We start from the raw sequence: 16,156 nt of genomic DNA, 5'->3' as shown, positions 1-16,156 counted from the left end.
GGTTGTTTAATCACTTATTGACGTTTCCCCATTGCTATTATAATTTCTATATTGTGAGCAGATATAGCTGGATTAGGCCATGTGCACATGTTGAGTATTTGGTGAGTTTTTTACCTCAGTGTTTGTAGCGAAACCAGGAGTGGGTGGTAAATACAGAAGTGGAACCGTGTGTCTATTATACCTTTCCCCTGACTGTTGGATTCCTGGTTTTGGCTACAAATACTGAGGTAATGATGTGTGTAAACCCCCTGAAAGGGAAAAAGAAGAGGAGTGAAGCCACGCACTGATCTGAGCATAGCGGTTGTTTAACATGGAGGTGCACTGAAGGGGTGGTTTACACTCACCTTGATGCCAACCTTTTAGGCATGTGTATATACTATTCTCTCCTATGGACGATGAGGTGCTGCCCAGTCGGTCTACTGGAACAAGCCCCTCCTTCAGGGTTTTCACAGGAAACAATTGACCACAATTGACCAGAAGAATGGACCTTAATGGGCGCTCTCTCTGTTCCTTCATAAGTTGCAGAAGACACCATGGAGTTTGTGCCTTGCACTTCCTCTCCTGCTGTGGGGGAAGAAGTGCAAGTGTGGCGCCCTGGACAAGCCAGGGGCCACAGGTAACAACACACACACACCCCCACCCCCAGCAGTTCACAGCAGACATCCCCAGTGAGACCTGATTCCTTCCCTCGGGTTCAGACAGACACACTAGGTGGGTGGAGTCAAGCAGATAGGCACGCCCACCGAAGAGTCTAGCTGGCCTGACGCAGGAAGCAGGTCCAGACAAGTCCAGGAGAGGAAGAGAGAGGAGGTCTGCAGAGAGGCAGACGCAGACTGGGGCCTAGGTTGGAGCCTAGGGCCCTCGTGTAGCAGTCAGGCAGACGGTAGTGGCCGTCTGCGAGAGCCGGGAAGACAGTCTGGTGGAACCGTAGGTAGCCGGGGCTGGGCGGTGGCCCACCGGTCCCAAACCGGGGAGCCAGCTGGAAACCGGAGCGCAGGAGGAGCATACGGAAGGTGCAGGAAAGGACTTACATTACCAACCTGGGGTCAGGGGAAAACACCGCAGCCGTCTGTGGGACCCGTCCATCCAGCCGTTTGTTTCATCAGAGACTCCGTGTGTGTTACTTGCTGAGTGAGTACCACCATGCCATGCGGCACAGCGCTGCCCCCGCGACCCTGCACCTCGCCAGGCCCCGTAACATGCCTGCCATCCCTAACCCTCATCGGGCCCCGGGACCACCAACCCCCCTACCCACGGAGGGGAGAACCAACATCCAAGCTGCTCCCTGTCATCGCTCCCGCGATCCCCGTCCAGAGCAGCGGTGGTGTCACAACCTCACCACAACCGTGGGTGGCGTCATGGACAATATCCCTAAACCAAACCACCCCCTTTTCACTCACGGGCGAGGAACGCCGCTCGAGTCCCCGGGATCCGGCCCACCGCTCGAGCCACCACCGAGCAGCAGCAGCAGCCGGACCCGAGCAGTGGGTGAGCGCAGCGTCCCCTCCTCCGCCCGCGACACAAGACACAAACTTCATGGCGTCTTCTGCAACTTATGAAGAAATAGAGAGAGCGCCCATTAAGGTCCATTATTTTGGTCAATGGTTTACTGTGAAAACCCTGAAGGAGGGGATCGCTCCAGCGGACTGACCGGGCAGCACCTTAAGGAGAGAGGCCTTTAAGGTCCATTATTCTGGTCATATAATGAGGTAAAAAACTCACCAAATACTCAGCATGGGAACTCAGCAAGACTTGGCACATCCATGACATGAACAGCAAAGGCCACCTGCTCACATTGAGTATTTGGTGAGTTTTTTTACCCCAGTATTTGTAGCCGAAACCAGGAGAGGGTGATAAATACAGAGATGGTGCCCGTGTGTCTATTATTCTTTTTTTCTGATTGTCCCACTCCTGGTTTTGGCTGCAAATACTGAGGTAAAAATTTCACAAAACACTCAACGTGTGCACGTGGCCAGACAATTACTGAGGTAAAAAACCTCACCAAATACTCAACGTGTGCACGAGGCCAGACAATTACTGAGGTAAAAAACTCACCAAATACTCGACGTGTGCACATGGCGTTGCACAGCATTTATAATATTGATTTTTAAAAATAAGTACACCAGTCCAATCAGGTAAAAGGGATCTATTTAATAATGTATACATTTCAATGTGGTGACAGATCCACATTAAATTACCTCAGGGAAATACCTGTAAGGTGTGTGCATGTTCTCCCCGTGCTTGGTCTGCTTGATTTTGGGTACAGAAAGTATGAATTGTTACCCTTTTTGTGCTGGAATATATCAGATATACTTATTTCTTTACTGTATGGGCTAACAGTTATTTATAAAACGTATTCCTGGCTATATGTTCCTAATTAAAATGGACGCCTATGGGAGATGGTTGCTGTTCTATATATTGGAGGTAAACGTCGGGAGATCCTCCTGATATAGATCTAAAAACACAGTGTGAATGGGCCAACACTCATAAAATAAGTCAAATTTATTGCCGAGGTATTAAACATGATGAAATTTAAGGCGTTCACGCGTTAGCTTCCATTAAACCCAGTGAGATTTTCCAGGTTTATCATGACGCTCAGCATTTCGAGACGTGTGAATAAAAGTGCCTCAGTTGGCGTTATTATCCTCCGAGATCGCTCCAGACCCCAAAGAATACTAAACAGAAGGACGGAAAGGGGGAAAGTAATATCCTCCACCCTACTGGCCTGTCCTCTCACGTCTCTCGGAAGTCATCCCCTGTGAACAGGGCCATCACTGGCCAAGGGAAGGAACGGCAGAAAGATGTTCAATCCTCTTCCCGTATCAACAGACGATGGCACACATGTGGCTGGATTTGTGCAAATTGATTCCCAACAATTTCAGATTTGCCAGAATCTTTAATTTGAGGGAAATTCCTAATAATTTTGGGGGGGAAGATGGACAGATTTGCTCATCCACATCCACAATGGCAGGTGGTAACGCTCCCATGGCCTCTATTTCCTTGGTTGGAGGGGCCCTGTATGGTTCTGTACTTCTCTGTGGACTGTGTGGGCGCTATACACAATTCCTGACAGCCTCACCCTCTTGATACTGGTAAGGTGTAAGCTAAGGGGTCGTCCATGGCCTTTATTTCCTTGCTTGGAGTGGTCCTGTATGGTTCTGTACCACTCTGTGGACTATGTGGGCGCTATACACAACTGTGGACAGCTTCAGCCTCCTGATACTGGTAAGGTGTAATCTGAGGGGCGTCCATGGCCTTTATTTCCTTGCTTGGAGTGGTCCTGTATGGTTCTGTACCACTCTGTGGACTATGTGGGCGCTATACACAACTGTGGACAGCTTCACCCTCCTGATACTGGTAAGGTGTAAGCTGGGGGTGTCCATGGCCTTTATTTCCTTGGTTGGAGGGGCTCTCTATGGTTCTGTACCACTCTGTGGCCTGTGTGGGCGCTATACACAATCCTGACAGCCTCACCCTCCTGTTACTGGTAAGGTGTAAGCTGGGGGGCGTCCATGGCCTTTATTTCCTTGCTTGGAGTGGCCCTCCATCGTTCTGTACTTCTCTGTGGACAGTGTGGGCGCTATACACAATTCCTGACAGCCTCACCCTCCTGATACTGGTAAGGTGTAAGCTGGGGGGCGTCCCTGCCCCCATACTACGCCCAGGACGGCCCCAGCACATAGCTCCGGACTATAAACACACACACGCCGCGCTACGCTCTCGGCCCCACGTTACTTTGATTGACAGCTAGGCAGCTACTTCTCCATCTCGCCGCCCTTCCCACTCTGCCTGCCACTAAGCTCCTCCCCAGTCCTCACTCTATTGGCTGTTTGCTGCGCCCTGCTGTCCGGGTGGAAGGCTTCCCCAGGAACGACAAGGGGAGAGCACTTATTGGTTGACGTGTCTAGGAGACGTCATGAGCCCACGTTGGGCCAGCAGTGGTGTGATTGGCCGAGACGCGCCGATGCTAGCATGGTGTGGGCGGGGCTGGGTGCTGGTTAGCTGGAGGAGTGTGAAACCGCGTGTTAATGTAACCAGTTGTGGAGAGGAGAGGGCGGCCCGAGTCGTCTGTGTCCCGTCTGTGCCGCGGCCTGGATCCGGTGCTCGTTCTCGTGTGCACCGCGCCCGCTGGCCCGGGTCTCATGTGCTGAGAGGACTCGTATGGTTTCCGTGGCCGGAGCTGCTGCCCCGGAGTCTCCGCGTCCCCCCCTCTGGATGGTTACGGATAGCTGCTGCATCGCCCCCCGCCGTGTGCACTGCCCCGGGGCTGCTGACCCCCGGTAGGTTGGGGACCCCCGCTCCGTGGATCTATCCTCTCCGCATTTCCCCGGAGATCGTTGGAAACTTGGAGCCGGAAAGTTTGGAGACGTGCGCCCCCGGGCACTGCCCCAGACAAAGGACGAGGCGCTAGGATGCTGGCGGGCCGGGCACGGTGCATGTAGCTCCTCTGCCGCGCACTACTGGCCCCAGCACGCTCCCTGCCATCACTGGAGTTGGGCACAGACCTCGAGAATTGAGCTGCCAAGGGGCAAAGCGGCGGCTGGGAGAGCCATGTTTCCCCAGAGCAGACACCCGGTGAGTGGATTGCCTCATGTCTGCCATCTGCTGTGAGGGGGCACCGCATCCCACCCACTCAGTGTGAACTTCTGCCCAGCTCCCATTATTGTGTGGCCAGTCAGCTGGGACTTCCTGGTTGGTGCAGGTCGGTGCCAGCTTGTCTTCCTGTAGTCTGTCCCCACGTGGGGAGGGCTCGGCCCCCGGCTCAGTGCTGCCCCCTAGCTGCAGTCCGCGGTGTATCGTATTCGGGGGTGTGGCTGCTAGATCGCATTATTGGGTCACCACACTGCTGTCATGTGATGGCTGCTTACAGAGAACAATAGACTGCTGGGCCCTTCATACATCTCGCCTATTGTGTGGATCACCCTATATATCCAATGAGGATTTGTCCTGACAACCACTGATGTGAAGATGCAGACCTAAGGGGTCCTGATGTTGGGTGGTCCCCGGAGTACATGAGGCCTAGTGATTCTGCTGCATCCTGGGTTCCATGAGTGGTCCTGAGGTTGTCGTCTTGGTGGACAGGAGGCCTAGCATGTCTCCCGAGTCCCATGAGGGGTCCTGATGCTGGGTTGTCCCTGAAGTACATGAGGCCTAGCATGTCTGCAGCCTCCTGGGTCTCATGAGAGGTCCTGATGTTGGGTCGTCCTCAGTGGACATGAGGCCTAACGAGTCTGCTGTCTCCTTAGTCCCATGAGGGGTCGTGATGCTGGGTAGTCCCCGGTGGGGCATGAGACCTAGTGAGTGCTGCCTCCTAGGTCCCATGAGTGGTCCTGATGTTGTTGTCCTGGTGGACATGAGGCCTAGCATGTCTGCTGCCTCGTGATGCTGGGTTGTCGCTGGTGGGACATGAGGCCTAGCGAGTGCTGCCTCCTGAGTCCCATGATGGGTCGTTATGCAGGGTTGTCCCTGGTGGGATATGAAACCTAGTGCGCCTGCTGCCTCCTGGGTCCTATGAGTGGTCCTGATGTTGGATTGTCCTGGTAGGATATGAGGCCTAGCGAGTGCTGTCTCCTGAGTCCCATGTGTGGTTGTGATGTTGGGTTGTCCCGGTGGACATGAGGCCTAGCGAGTGCTGCCTCCTGGGTCTCGCGCAGTAGATAACAGCTTTGTGCGCTCTTCTGCGTACTCACTATTGTGTGTGACTATTTAGGATGGGCACGATTCTTTCTCTATAAATTTACTGTTCCTTCCATATTTGCGGCTTCTGTCTTCTTCCCTTGTAGATGAGGCCTATTGGCAGGATCTCCTCTCCTTTACTACCATTCTCGCTCATTAAGGGCTTCAATGAACATTAAGACCCACGTCAGCTGAGCCTACCAATAGGAGGGGTTGGCCATCAATCTAATGTGCATGGGGGGGTCCTCCTGGCTCCCGAAAGGTATATCGGGGTGTTGACCATTCGGTATGTCTGATTGTTTGTGTTCTTGGAGACTAGCCTTTGCCAGAGGAGTCTGGCAGCGGCTTTAAGGAGGACAGCAGGGTATGGAGGAGTGGGGAGCGCTGCTGGCCGGACCAGGGCTCGTCCACTGGTTATGTGGGGCCCCTTAGTAATGCTCTTCATATTTTTTTCATATGTGAAGCACTGAGGAATAAATGTCATTTTAAAAATAATGACTCTTGTTGTGCAGAATATAGTGTACTTGTCACACTGCATGGAGCGGGGTGGGGGCTCCGCTATTTATATCCTGCAGGTGAGGGCTCAGCTGGGGGTGCCACAATGTCTCACCTCTTCCTTCCGCAGAACAATATTGGCTATGTTTGCTGGGAATATATTCATTCTGGTGTTGGATGAGTTAATCAGCATTCCTGCTTTGCTTGGCAAGTCATATGGAAACATTTGTTGGTGGCTTCTATGAGGCCGTTGTGGGAATAGGACTGCAGGGTATTATGTCTGCGTTGCCTCCAGTATCATTCAAGTGGAAGTCGTATAGAAGTTTTTGTTTTAATATTTAATTTAATTCCTGTCTTTTGGTCCTCAGACGCCGCACCAGGCCGCAGGCCAGCCTTTTAAATTCACCATCCCAGAGTCTTTGGACCGGATTAAGGAGGAATTTCAGTTTCTCCAAGCGCAGTATCATAGGTGAGTATGTAAGGGCAGGTGGAAGGGCTTTACCTCGGTGTACATGATCTATAGTGTCAAGTCAGCCACAACCTGACTGCGCAGTGCTTCCACATATCTGAAATACCTGAAGAAAATGCCATTTTTGGAAGGGAGTCAACTTGTAAAAACTTTGAAACTTTGTGGATGGCTATATATATAATATATCCAGAGTTTCAAAGTTTTTACAAGTTGACTACATATATTATTTAGATATAAAGTTTTCGTAACACTATACTATAAATAAAGCTAAATTATATAATTTTGTAAAGAAAATATATATATATATATATATATATATCTATTTTAGTATATGTGTATATATACGTGTGTGTGTGTGTGTGTGTGTGTGTGTGTGTGTGTGTGTGTGTGTGTACACACACATACATATATAGTAAATTAGATATATATTCTCTTTACAAAATTATACAATGTAGCTTTATTTAGTATAGTGTTACGAAAACTAATATAGATATATAGATATCACCTCCATACTGAGATGTTGCAATGTCCATATACACGTGATCTCACGCACCTTTGATGCTCTGGTCCTATGTCTGCCATGGTGTCCATGGACCAGGACAGATTGGTTTTGGCAGCAGGGTGCAGGAAGAATTTGAACAGTTTGGAAAGATTTTAGATTTTTATTTTTTTTTTCCCTTTCCTAGAAATGTTCTTGATTAACAAATATCAGAAAATTCTTTTGGAAGGCTGTATAGATAATATTTTGGTTAGTTGTATAGATAATGAAGTTCTCAGTCCTAATCCCATCTACAGTGGTGTAGTATAGATGGTGCAGAGGTCAGTCACACCTTTGGTACTGTGCTAGAGGTGGTACAAAGGTGTCTGCCATAAAGGAGGGCAGCAGTACTGTAACATTACGTACAGATCTATACCTTCCTTCCTATTTTTGCACAGTGAGTCATTAGAAGTACAAGTTTGTGGCCCGGTAGACATGCACGGGGCCAGAGGAGGCTAACGCTGTGCTTCTACTATATCTGCTCACTAAGTTTTTGCATGCAGTTATGGTGGCTGTGTACATTAGGTGATATTCAATCAAACCTGCCAATCAACAATATCATTCAACCATCTGGTGTGTATGAGGTGTCCGGTCTACCCATTCATGCCAGATTTTGTGCCGTAGCTGGCGGCAAAAGAAAAGTTGGTGCAGAAGTTGTCTAAGGCCTAAAACACACTGCATGAAAATCGGTGCAAGTGGAGTGTGATAAAACATTGCATTTCACTTGGACCAATATTAGTCTGTGCTGGCACCCATGAGCGATTATTTTCTCGGCCCCAATCGGACCAAGAAAATAATCGCAGCATGCTGCGACTGTAATGCGAAACTTTCTCTCGCACCCATTCAAGTCTATGGGGCGAGAGAAAAATCGCACTGCACTCGTAGTACACCAGTGTAATGCGAGTGCAGGGCGAGAATGGCAATAGCCGGCTACAGAGGAGAGGGGGAGATAAATCCCTCCTCTTTGCGGTGCTGGCCCGTGTCTCCCGCAGCTGAGGACCAATCGCATGATCGGACCTCAGTTGCAGTGACACTCGCATGGTACTCTGCTCCTGCTGTGCTGCCAGTGTGAGCAGAGTGTCATGCGAGGATCGCATTAGTCCCTGTGTGGCCCCGGCCTAATGAGCGAGCACTCTCGCGCTCAGTACTCGTAATGAGCAGGTCAGATGGGCTTGACTTGTGTTCGGAGTGTAATAGAAGTCAATGGGGAACTCGAGCGGTTTTCCAGAAGATCTTCCAGCAATATGCTCGAAATTCCCATTAACTTCCAATACTTGGTTCTCAAGCCCCTCGAGCTTCTGACCTGCTCATTACGAGTACCTAGCACCCGAGCATGGTAGTGCTCACTCATGACTACTAGTGACAGAGCACTCTGTTTGCTTTCCAAACTAGAGTTGGCACGAGTAGATTTGCAGGACCTGGTCTATCAGCCACGTCCATGGTCACTGGCAGAGGAGATAAGAACCACCTCTTAGGGGTGCTTCACACACAGCGAGCTTGCTGCCGAGATCGCAGCTGAGTCACGTTTTTTGTGACGCAGCAGTGACCTCATTAGCGATCTCGCTGTGTGTGACACTGAGCAGCGATCTGGCTCCTGCTGCGAGATCGCTGCTCGTTACACACAGTGCTGGTTCGTTTTATTCAAAGGCGCTCTCCCGCTGTGACGCACACAGCTGTGACAGCAGCTTGCACGTCGCTGCTGGCTGGGGGCTGGTCACTGGTCGCTGGTGAGATCTGCATGTTTGACAGCTCACCAGCGACCATGTAGCTATGCAGCAGCGATCCTGACCAGGTCAGATCGCTGGTCGGATCGCTGCTGCATCGCTAAAGTGTGAAGGTACCCTTAGCCATTGACATTATTTTGTGTGACTCCATACCAAGTGTTCACGCTTGTGCTAGGTTTTGGTGAAAATGGTTAACCACTGTGTAAAGTGCATGGTCAGTCTGAGACAGACATTCCTATATTTTCTCAATTTACCAAAATAAAGCCCCACTATTCATGTAATCTTAGTAATAGGCAAGAGATTCCCAGCAGCTTGCTCCTTGCCTTCCAGTTTTCCCTCTTACACGGTGTAAATGAGTGCTGCATTTTCCTGCGTCCCCAGTAGGTGGCGATGCTCTTCAGAAGTCCCATTGTTTTCGGAATGGTTTGTCCTGTACAAATAAAGTTGTCTCTGGCCCTGTGTGCTCTGTTTTCTACCTGCCTGAGAATTGTCAATATTTGCTCTTCATTTTGTAACAAAATCTTGCCTTGAAAACAGCAGATGAGCCTGAGCTGTTTACCTCCAGGAGCCTGTTAGCAGTAATAAGGCCGTGTTTAAATAGTAAATTAGTTACTGTTTAGAAAAGTGTCTGCTGCAGATCCAAGTGCTAGGAATAGCAGCTCTCAGCTGTCAGGGCTCCATTCCCACCATCAGGTTTTGCTGTTACAGCATTGCTATCCCTATTAGTTAATTTAGAATATGTACCTTTTTTTTTTTTCCGATACGTTTTTATCATTTTGGTTTATAAGGATTTAAATAAAGTTGTTTTGTTTTTGATACTTCCTGGTATTTGGCAATGACAACTTTGATAGTTATGTGCAAATCACATTAACTTCTTCTTCTTGGTGGATTTCCACAGCAGAAACCCACTGAAAACGCACATGCATTTTTTACATTTGGAATGTTTGCATCTAATGTAAGTCTATGGGAAAAGCCCTACATAAAATTCAGCGTATCTGCCAGAAAAATTGACGTGATTATAGGGAACCTGTCACCACTTTTTCGGCGTATAAGCTGTGGCCACCACCACCACCGGGCTTTTATATGCAGCAGTCTAACATGCTGTATATAAGAGCCCAGGCCGCTGTGAGAACATAAAAATCACTTTACCTAATGGGCGCGCGGTTGGCCATATGGGCGACTCCGTTGTCTGGTGCCAGCGCCGCCTCTTTTGGCCATCTTTGTCCTCTTTCTGAAGCCTGGGTGCATGACGGGTTTGACGTCATACACACTCGCGGCATTCAGGTCCTGAACAGGGTAGATCAAAGTATTGTAGTGCGCCTGCGCAGGACCGGCGAGTGTGTAAGACGTAGACACGTCATGCACCCAGGCTTCAGAAAGAGGACAAAGATGGCCGAAAGAGGTGGCACTGAACAGTGGAGACACCCATAAGACCAACTGCAGCAACCGTTAGGTAAGTATTATAAAGTTTTGTATGTTATACTCCCGGCCCGGGCTCTTATATACAGCATGTTAGAAAGCTGTATACGAGAGCCTGGTGGTGCTGGCCGCAGCTTATAGGCCAAAAAAACTGGTGACAGGTTCCCTTTAAGCACGGCTTCCCATCCACTTTGATGGAACTGTGAGGGCCTGTTCACACACTTGTCCCCAAAAAAACAACTTTTTTACTTTTCCAGCAAAGTGATCTTTCTAAAATCTCAGACACATGGCTGCCTATTTTCTTTTTTTTGCCAATTTGGAGTAGTTTTCATATCTGCAGCGTGTCAATTCTTCAGCATCTTTTGCAGTGTTTTTCACAAATTCAAATGAATGTCACAAAAGACACACAGTTGCAGCATTTTACCCTTCAATGTACATGGTTTATGGTGAAAAATGTATGGCGCAAACAATGGGGTTTTCTTGTGTGTTTTTACCAAAAAAATGCAGCCTCAAACTTCTTGTTGGAGCTTTAAGGGGTTGTCTGGCCTTAGGCTATGTCCGCACTTTGCGTCATCGTAGTGTAGTTGCAGTTCCAAACGCACCCTCTGGCAGTAATTGATTTTGCCAAAGTTGCTTTTGACCACAAAATAGCGCTAAAAACGCATGCGTTTTTAGCCACGTTTTTAGCGCTTTTTACATGCTTTTTCCATTGTGACAGATGCGTTTTGAACATAAAGACACTGTTAAATAAAGTTAGAACAGCCAAACACAATGAAAAAAGGGAAAAAAAGGAACTCCTATATTTATTGAAATAATAAAGAAAATGGTTATATTTCATATAATTATAGCGGTTTTATACTATTTAGCTGTAAAATAGCAATAATTTTTATATTTTTCATTAATTTAATTGTCGGACTATGTGTGTGTGTAAAGGGACAGATCATTCCATTATTTTGATGTCCAAAACGCATCGTTTCTGCAGCTAAAAAGCAGGTAAAACGCTGGAATTTTGATGTTTGTTGCTTTTTGCTACTTCTCATTGACTTCAATGTTAGCAAAACGCAGCAGAAATGGCAAAAACAATTGACATGCTGCTTCTTTGAACGCATGGTTTTTGCCACAAATTATGCAAATTAAACTCTGCGTTTTGAAATGCAAAGTGCGGTCTAGAAATCAACATTTTTCATAGACTATTATGAAAAATCAAAACGCATGCCTTTTGGCATGAAAATGCTGCAGATCAAAACACTGCGGAAACGCAGGTAAAAACGCAAAGTGCGGACACAGCCTTCAAGTCTGCAAACTTGTGACTTCTCGCATCACGCACACTTCGCGTTATATACAGCGCTGGTAGCGTTCACCATGTGACATAAACTATGCGATTTTTATACGTCAGACTAGAGTCTATCCGGCTTCACACAACACACTTGCATTGAGCGAGGCAGTCACCATCTTGTCAGTAAGGCTACTTTCACACTTGCGTTGGACGGCTTCCGTAGCATTGCGTTGTGTGATGGATGCGTTGCATAAAGTGGCGCAACGGATACTACAGATCGTACAAAACAACGGAAAGCGTTTTATTTATTTATTTTTTTTTTTCTTTACAGTTTTACCGGCAGCAGACTATTGTGAACGATCATCTGATCACCCGGCGGCCGGTCACTCAGCTGAGCGCTCTCACATGCCGGCGGGCTGGCGTTCAGCTGAGCGCTCTCACATGGCGGGCGCTCAGCTGAACGATTGGCCACCGAGACAAAATTAAAGTTTGTGATTTTTTTTTTTTTTTTAAAAAAAAAAAGAGCATGCGCAGTGAACTCCAACGGATTGCGCTGCTCAAAAAAAGTTACATGCTGCGTTCCTTCCGTCCGACGCAGCGTCAAAATAACGACGCTGCGTCGTCCAGCGGATGCAACGCTGACACTTGCGTTACAGGGCGTCGTCCATACAAGTCTATGGAGAATAGCGCAGTGCGTTAACGGTCTGCGCTATTATCCATTGTGACGGACTCCGCTGAACGCGAGTGTAAAAGTACCCTAAGTGACTGGAAATCACTTGCACTTACCGTTCCTGGCATTGGCAAATTTTTGCATGATGTGAGGATTGACAAGTCTGCAGTCAGTGACTGCATATTTGTAGCCTAAGGCCAGACAACCGCTTTAATCCAACGTGTATATATTATTGTAGATGTGTCCCCCCCCCCCGCCCCACTGTAGCATAAATTTAGCGAAATCTAATTTTGTGGCTATAGTCTAAATTAAATATCATTTGGCCCCCTCAAGTTAATGGAAAGATGCTTTTGTTTAGGAAACCCCTATGTATTGTGTAGATTACTTTGGCAGTTTTTAGGTTTTTTAGGTATGGTAGTTGCCATCTCTTTAGTGAGATTTGCAGAGTCTTAAGCGGGCTTTACATGCTACGATATCGTTAATTGTTTTATCGTTAGGGTCGCACCGTTAGTGACGCACATCCGGCGCCATTAACGATATTGCAGCGTGTGACATTTTTGTGCGACCCAAAACAATCGCAAAAGTGGCAAAAATCGTTTGCCGTGGAGAGCTCGTCCTAAAACCAAATATCGTTTTTCTAATTAGCGATGTTGTTCCTGCGGCACCACACATCGCTGTGTGTGACACCGCAAGAGCGAGGAACATCTCCTTACCTGCCTCCACCGGCAATGCGGAATGAAGGAGGTGGGCGGGATGTTTACGTCCCACTCATCTCCGCCCCTCCTCTGCTATTGGACGCCTGCCGTGTGATGTTGCGGTGACGCCGAACGACCCTCCCCCTTAGAAAGGAGGCGGATTGCCGGCCAGAGCGACGTCGCAGGGCAGGTAAGCCGTGTGACGGGGGAGCGCGATTTTGTGTGCAACGGGCAGCGATATGCCCGTGTCGCACAAACGAGGGGGTGGGTACTCACGATAGCGATATCGTTACCGATATCGCTCCTGTGTAAAGCCCGCTTTAGTGTTAATTTGTTTGAGGGCTACATGTTGAAGGTAGATGGTCCCACGTGGTCATGTGCCACAGACTACCAGACTCTTGATGTCAAGCTTTGTGTATTGTGGCTTTCTCCAGATAAATTTAGGACCTCTGTACATGGCCTAATGTTTTCCGGAATATAAGGGGTTTTCACAACGTAGTCAGGGCCAACGTTGTGATACGCCTTCACTTTCTAACTTGTGGGGGTCCAATCACCTAGGGTCCCCAATCATCCTGAGGTGCGGTTGTGAGTGGAACTGCAGTGCAGGCCCATTACCGCTGCATCCTCTTCATTTGCTGCATTGTTGATGGTCCCCGAGGTTGTGTAATTCAGGGGTAAGATTGGGTAATAACCATATCATCACTATTAAATGTTAAATGTGAAGTTACTTTATCCCCAGACACTCCTTCTTTGCCCACACCATGTGTCCAGTGAGATTGTATACTTATGATGTCATTCAATCTCCAGCAAACCATATCTGTGATAATTGGTGGGAGACCATCTTGTTGGTTTCTGTAAAGTACTGTAAAACTTTCAGATTTCCACAATATTTGACTTAAGGGAAATCTGTCACCAGGTTTATGCTTAATCGAAGGGTGGAGACCTGGATTCCAGCATGCATGACTTGATGTGGGTATTATCTGCAGGAGTTGTCGCCCACCCGCATCAGAAAACTGCCAGTGAGTTGGTGAAGGAGGTCAGGGGAAGCTCAAAGTGTCTTATCAAAACTAAAGCAAGAAGCCCAGGGCTGGCACAATGCTGTAGTTGTGGGCACTGCCGCTAATGTTTACAGCAAAAACTCGTTGACCCTTTAAGTTGGCTAGATGTATGTACATATGAACATGTTCTTCTTCAAAGCTCGCTTTATTTATTAAGTGTCCTTATTTTTTTCTTCTACAGCCTTAAGATGGAATGTGAAAAACTGGCAAGTGAAAAGACAGAGATGCAGCGGCATTATGTGATGGTGGGTAGCCTTCCATTAGTGCTTTGCTTTTCATGCTGATTTAGTATTCATTCATGCGTTCTTCTTTTCCCCACAGTATTATGAGATGTCCTATGGACTGAACATTGAAATGCACAAACAGGTAGGTTACGTAGGTAGATAGCCATTGTGTTTGTGTAGTACTTTTATCACTGTTATGTACTGCCTGTAGGTAAATTGTTTGAGATCCTTTATGTACGTACTTATTATCGGCATATTATTTAGTCTTCTCTTGCCCTGAGGCTGCATTCACACATCCATGAGGCACGGACCTGCCACAGGCTGGTTGACCCAAACTCAACAGCCTCATGGGCAAATGGGAAGCTACGTCTGGGCCACAAGACCCTCGGTCAGTCCATACTTAATGTGTGAATCCAGTCTTAAAAGGACCTGTCCACTCTCTTAATGCATTTTTAGTAAATGTATCACCAGTAAAATAACAGTTCTGTAGCATCTTCTTTAGGTTTTTGTGTTGTCATTCCTCTTTGAGCAATTTATGAATACATTGATTACTGGATATTACAAATTGGGGGGGGGGGTGTCAAATCAGACTATTTAAGGGCATAATTTAGTCAAAAAATGCTCTGAAACTAAACTGTAAGGTAGCCGTTTTATTGATCACTAGTGATGAGTGCGCACTACCATGCTCTTCTGTCCTCGTAAGGAGCAGTTGGATGCCCAGGTGGGCACGACTTGAGCACCAGAGTATAATGGAAGTCAATGGGACATTTTTTCAGGAAATTTTGAGGGGGAAAAAAAAAAGTGTGCATTTCCCGTTGACTTCCATTAGGCTATGTGCCCACGGGAGCTTGTTTGTCCGGATTTTGCCGCGGAAAACCTGCGGATTTTTCTGGATTTTCCAGATAAATCCGCAGGTTTCAGCATGTACAGAGACTCCCCATGTTATCCTATGGGACATGGGGAGTGCTGTGTCCACGCTGCGGAAAGTGCGGCTGTCGACCATGCTGCGGATGTAGGCATCTGCATGTATAATTACATGTCAATTATTCATGCGGAATTACCTGCGGATGTCCCGTCCCTCCGCTATGGAGATAAGAGGCCGGGACATCCGGTAAGCCGCATGAATGTCCGCATGTTTCCTGCAGCTATTCCGCTGTAATCTAGCAGCTAAAAACGGCTGCGGACGCCGGCGGGCAGCTGCGAGAAACATGCGCTCGTACCTGCGGATACATCCGCAGGTACGAGCGCCCGTGGGCACATAGCCTTATACTTGATACCGAGTCGAGCCCGGGCTCTACTCTATCAAGTATAATGGAAGTCAACGGGAAATGCAACCTTTTTTACCTCAAAATTTCCTGAAACAATGTCCCATTGACTTCCATTATACTCTGGAGCTCAAGTCGTGCCCACCTGGGCATCCAACTGTTAGTTACGAGTACCGCGCATGGTAGTGCACTAGTGAGAAGTCCTTGCACAAATAGATATGTGCAGGGATAGAACTCACTCCATGTATATTCCCTTGGGAATTAAGTTTGTATGTTTATCAAGCTTTAGTGATTTAATGAACGGATCAAGAACCAGCAATTCATGGCACATGTGGGACTGTGAATGAGCTGGCCTCCTCTGTACATGTCTGCTCTTACCCGATAACTGCTTAATGTACTGAACCCGATCCAGCAGCCAACTTACAAAATCTCCGCACAGGAGAAGTACAAATAGGTCAATGGAAACTTGAGGTATGGGCTTTTGGTTTGCGTGTTCCCATAAAATTCTCACTTATGACCACGATAATGGTGAATAAAGAGAGTATTGAACTGGAACAAGGCACTAAGGGCCTCATAAGAGAAGAGCGGCTAAATGATTGCTCAACCCAGAGGACCCTCAATTGAGCTCGTATTGTCTGCCAAAGAAA

At 47.8% G+C, this 16,156-nt stretch overlaps 1 protein-coding gene across 2 annotated transcripts in view; it reads left to right on the top strand.

The window, feature by feature from the left end:
• Positions 1-4,000: 4,000 nt before the first annotated feature.
• TLE1 (TLE family member 1, transcriptional corepressor) overlaps positions 4,001-16,156 on the top strand; it is a 104,617-nt gene continuing 92,461 nt past the window's right edge. Inside the window, exons 1-4 of one of the 2 annotated variants that reach the window (XM_075318273.1) lie at positions 4,001-4,575; positions 6,540-6,640; positions 14,202-14,265; positions 14,342-14,386. In XM_075318273.1, coding sequence (XP_075174388.1) covers positions 4,552-4,575; positions 6,540-6,640; positions 14,202-14,265; positions 14,342-14,386 — 234 coding nt within the window. In that variant the 5' untranslated portion in view covers positions 4,001-4,551. The remainder of the gene's footprint in view (positions 4,576-6,539; positions 6,641-14,201; positions 14,266-14,341; positions 14,387-16,156) is intronic. The other variant, XM_075318282.1, reaches the window with a different exon arrangement.

The sequence above is a fragment of the Anomaloglossus baeobatrachus genome, chromosome 1, assembly GCF_048569485.1.
Source record: "Anomaloglossus baeobatrachus isolate aAnoBae1 chromosome 1, aAnoBae1.hap1, whole genome shotgun sequence".
NCBI lineage: Eukaryota > Metazoa > Chordata > Amphibia > Anura > Aromobatidae > Anomaloglossus > Anomaloglossus baeobatrachus.
Note: the sequence above shows the minus strand (reverse complement) of the source record. Positions and strands in the feature narration are given on the sequence as shown.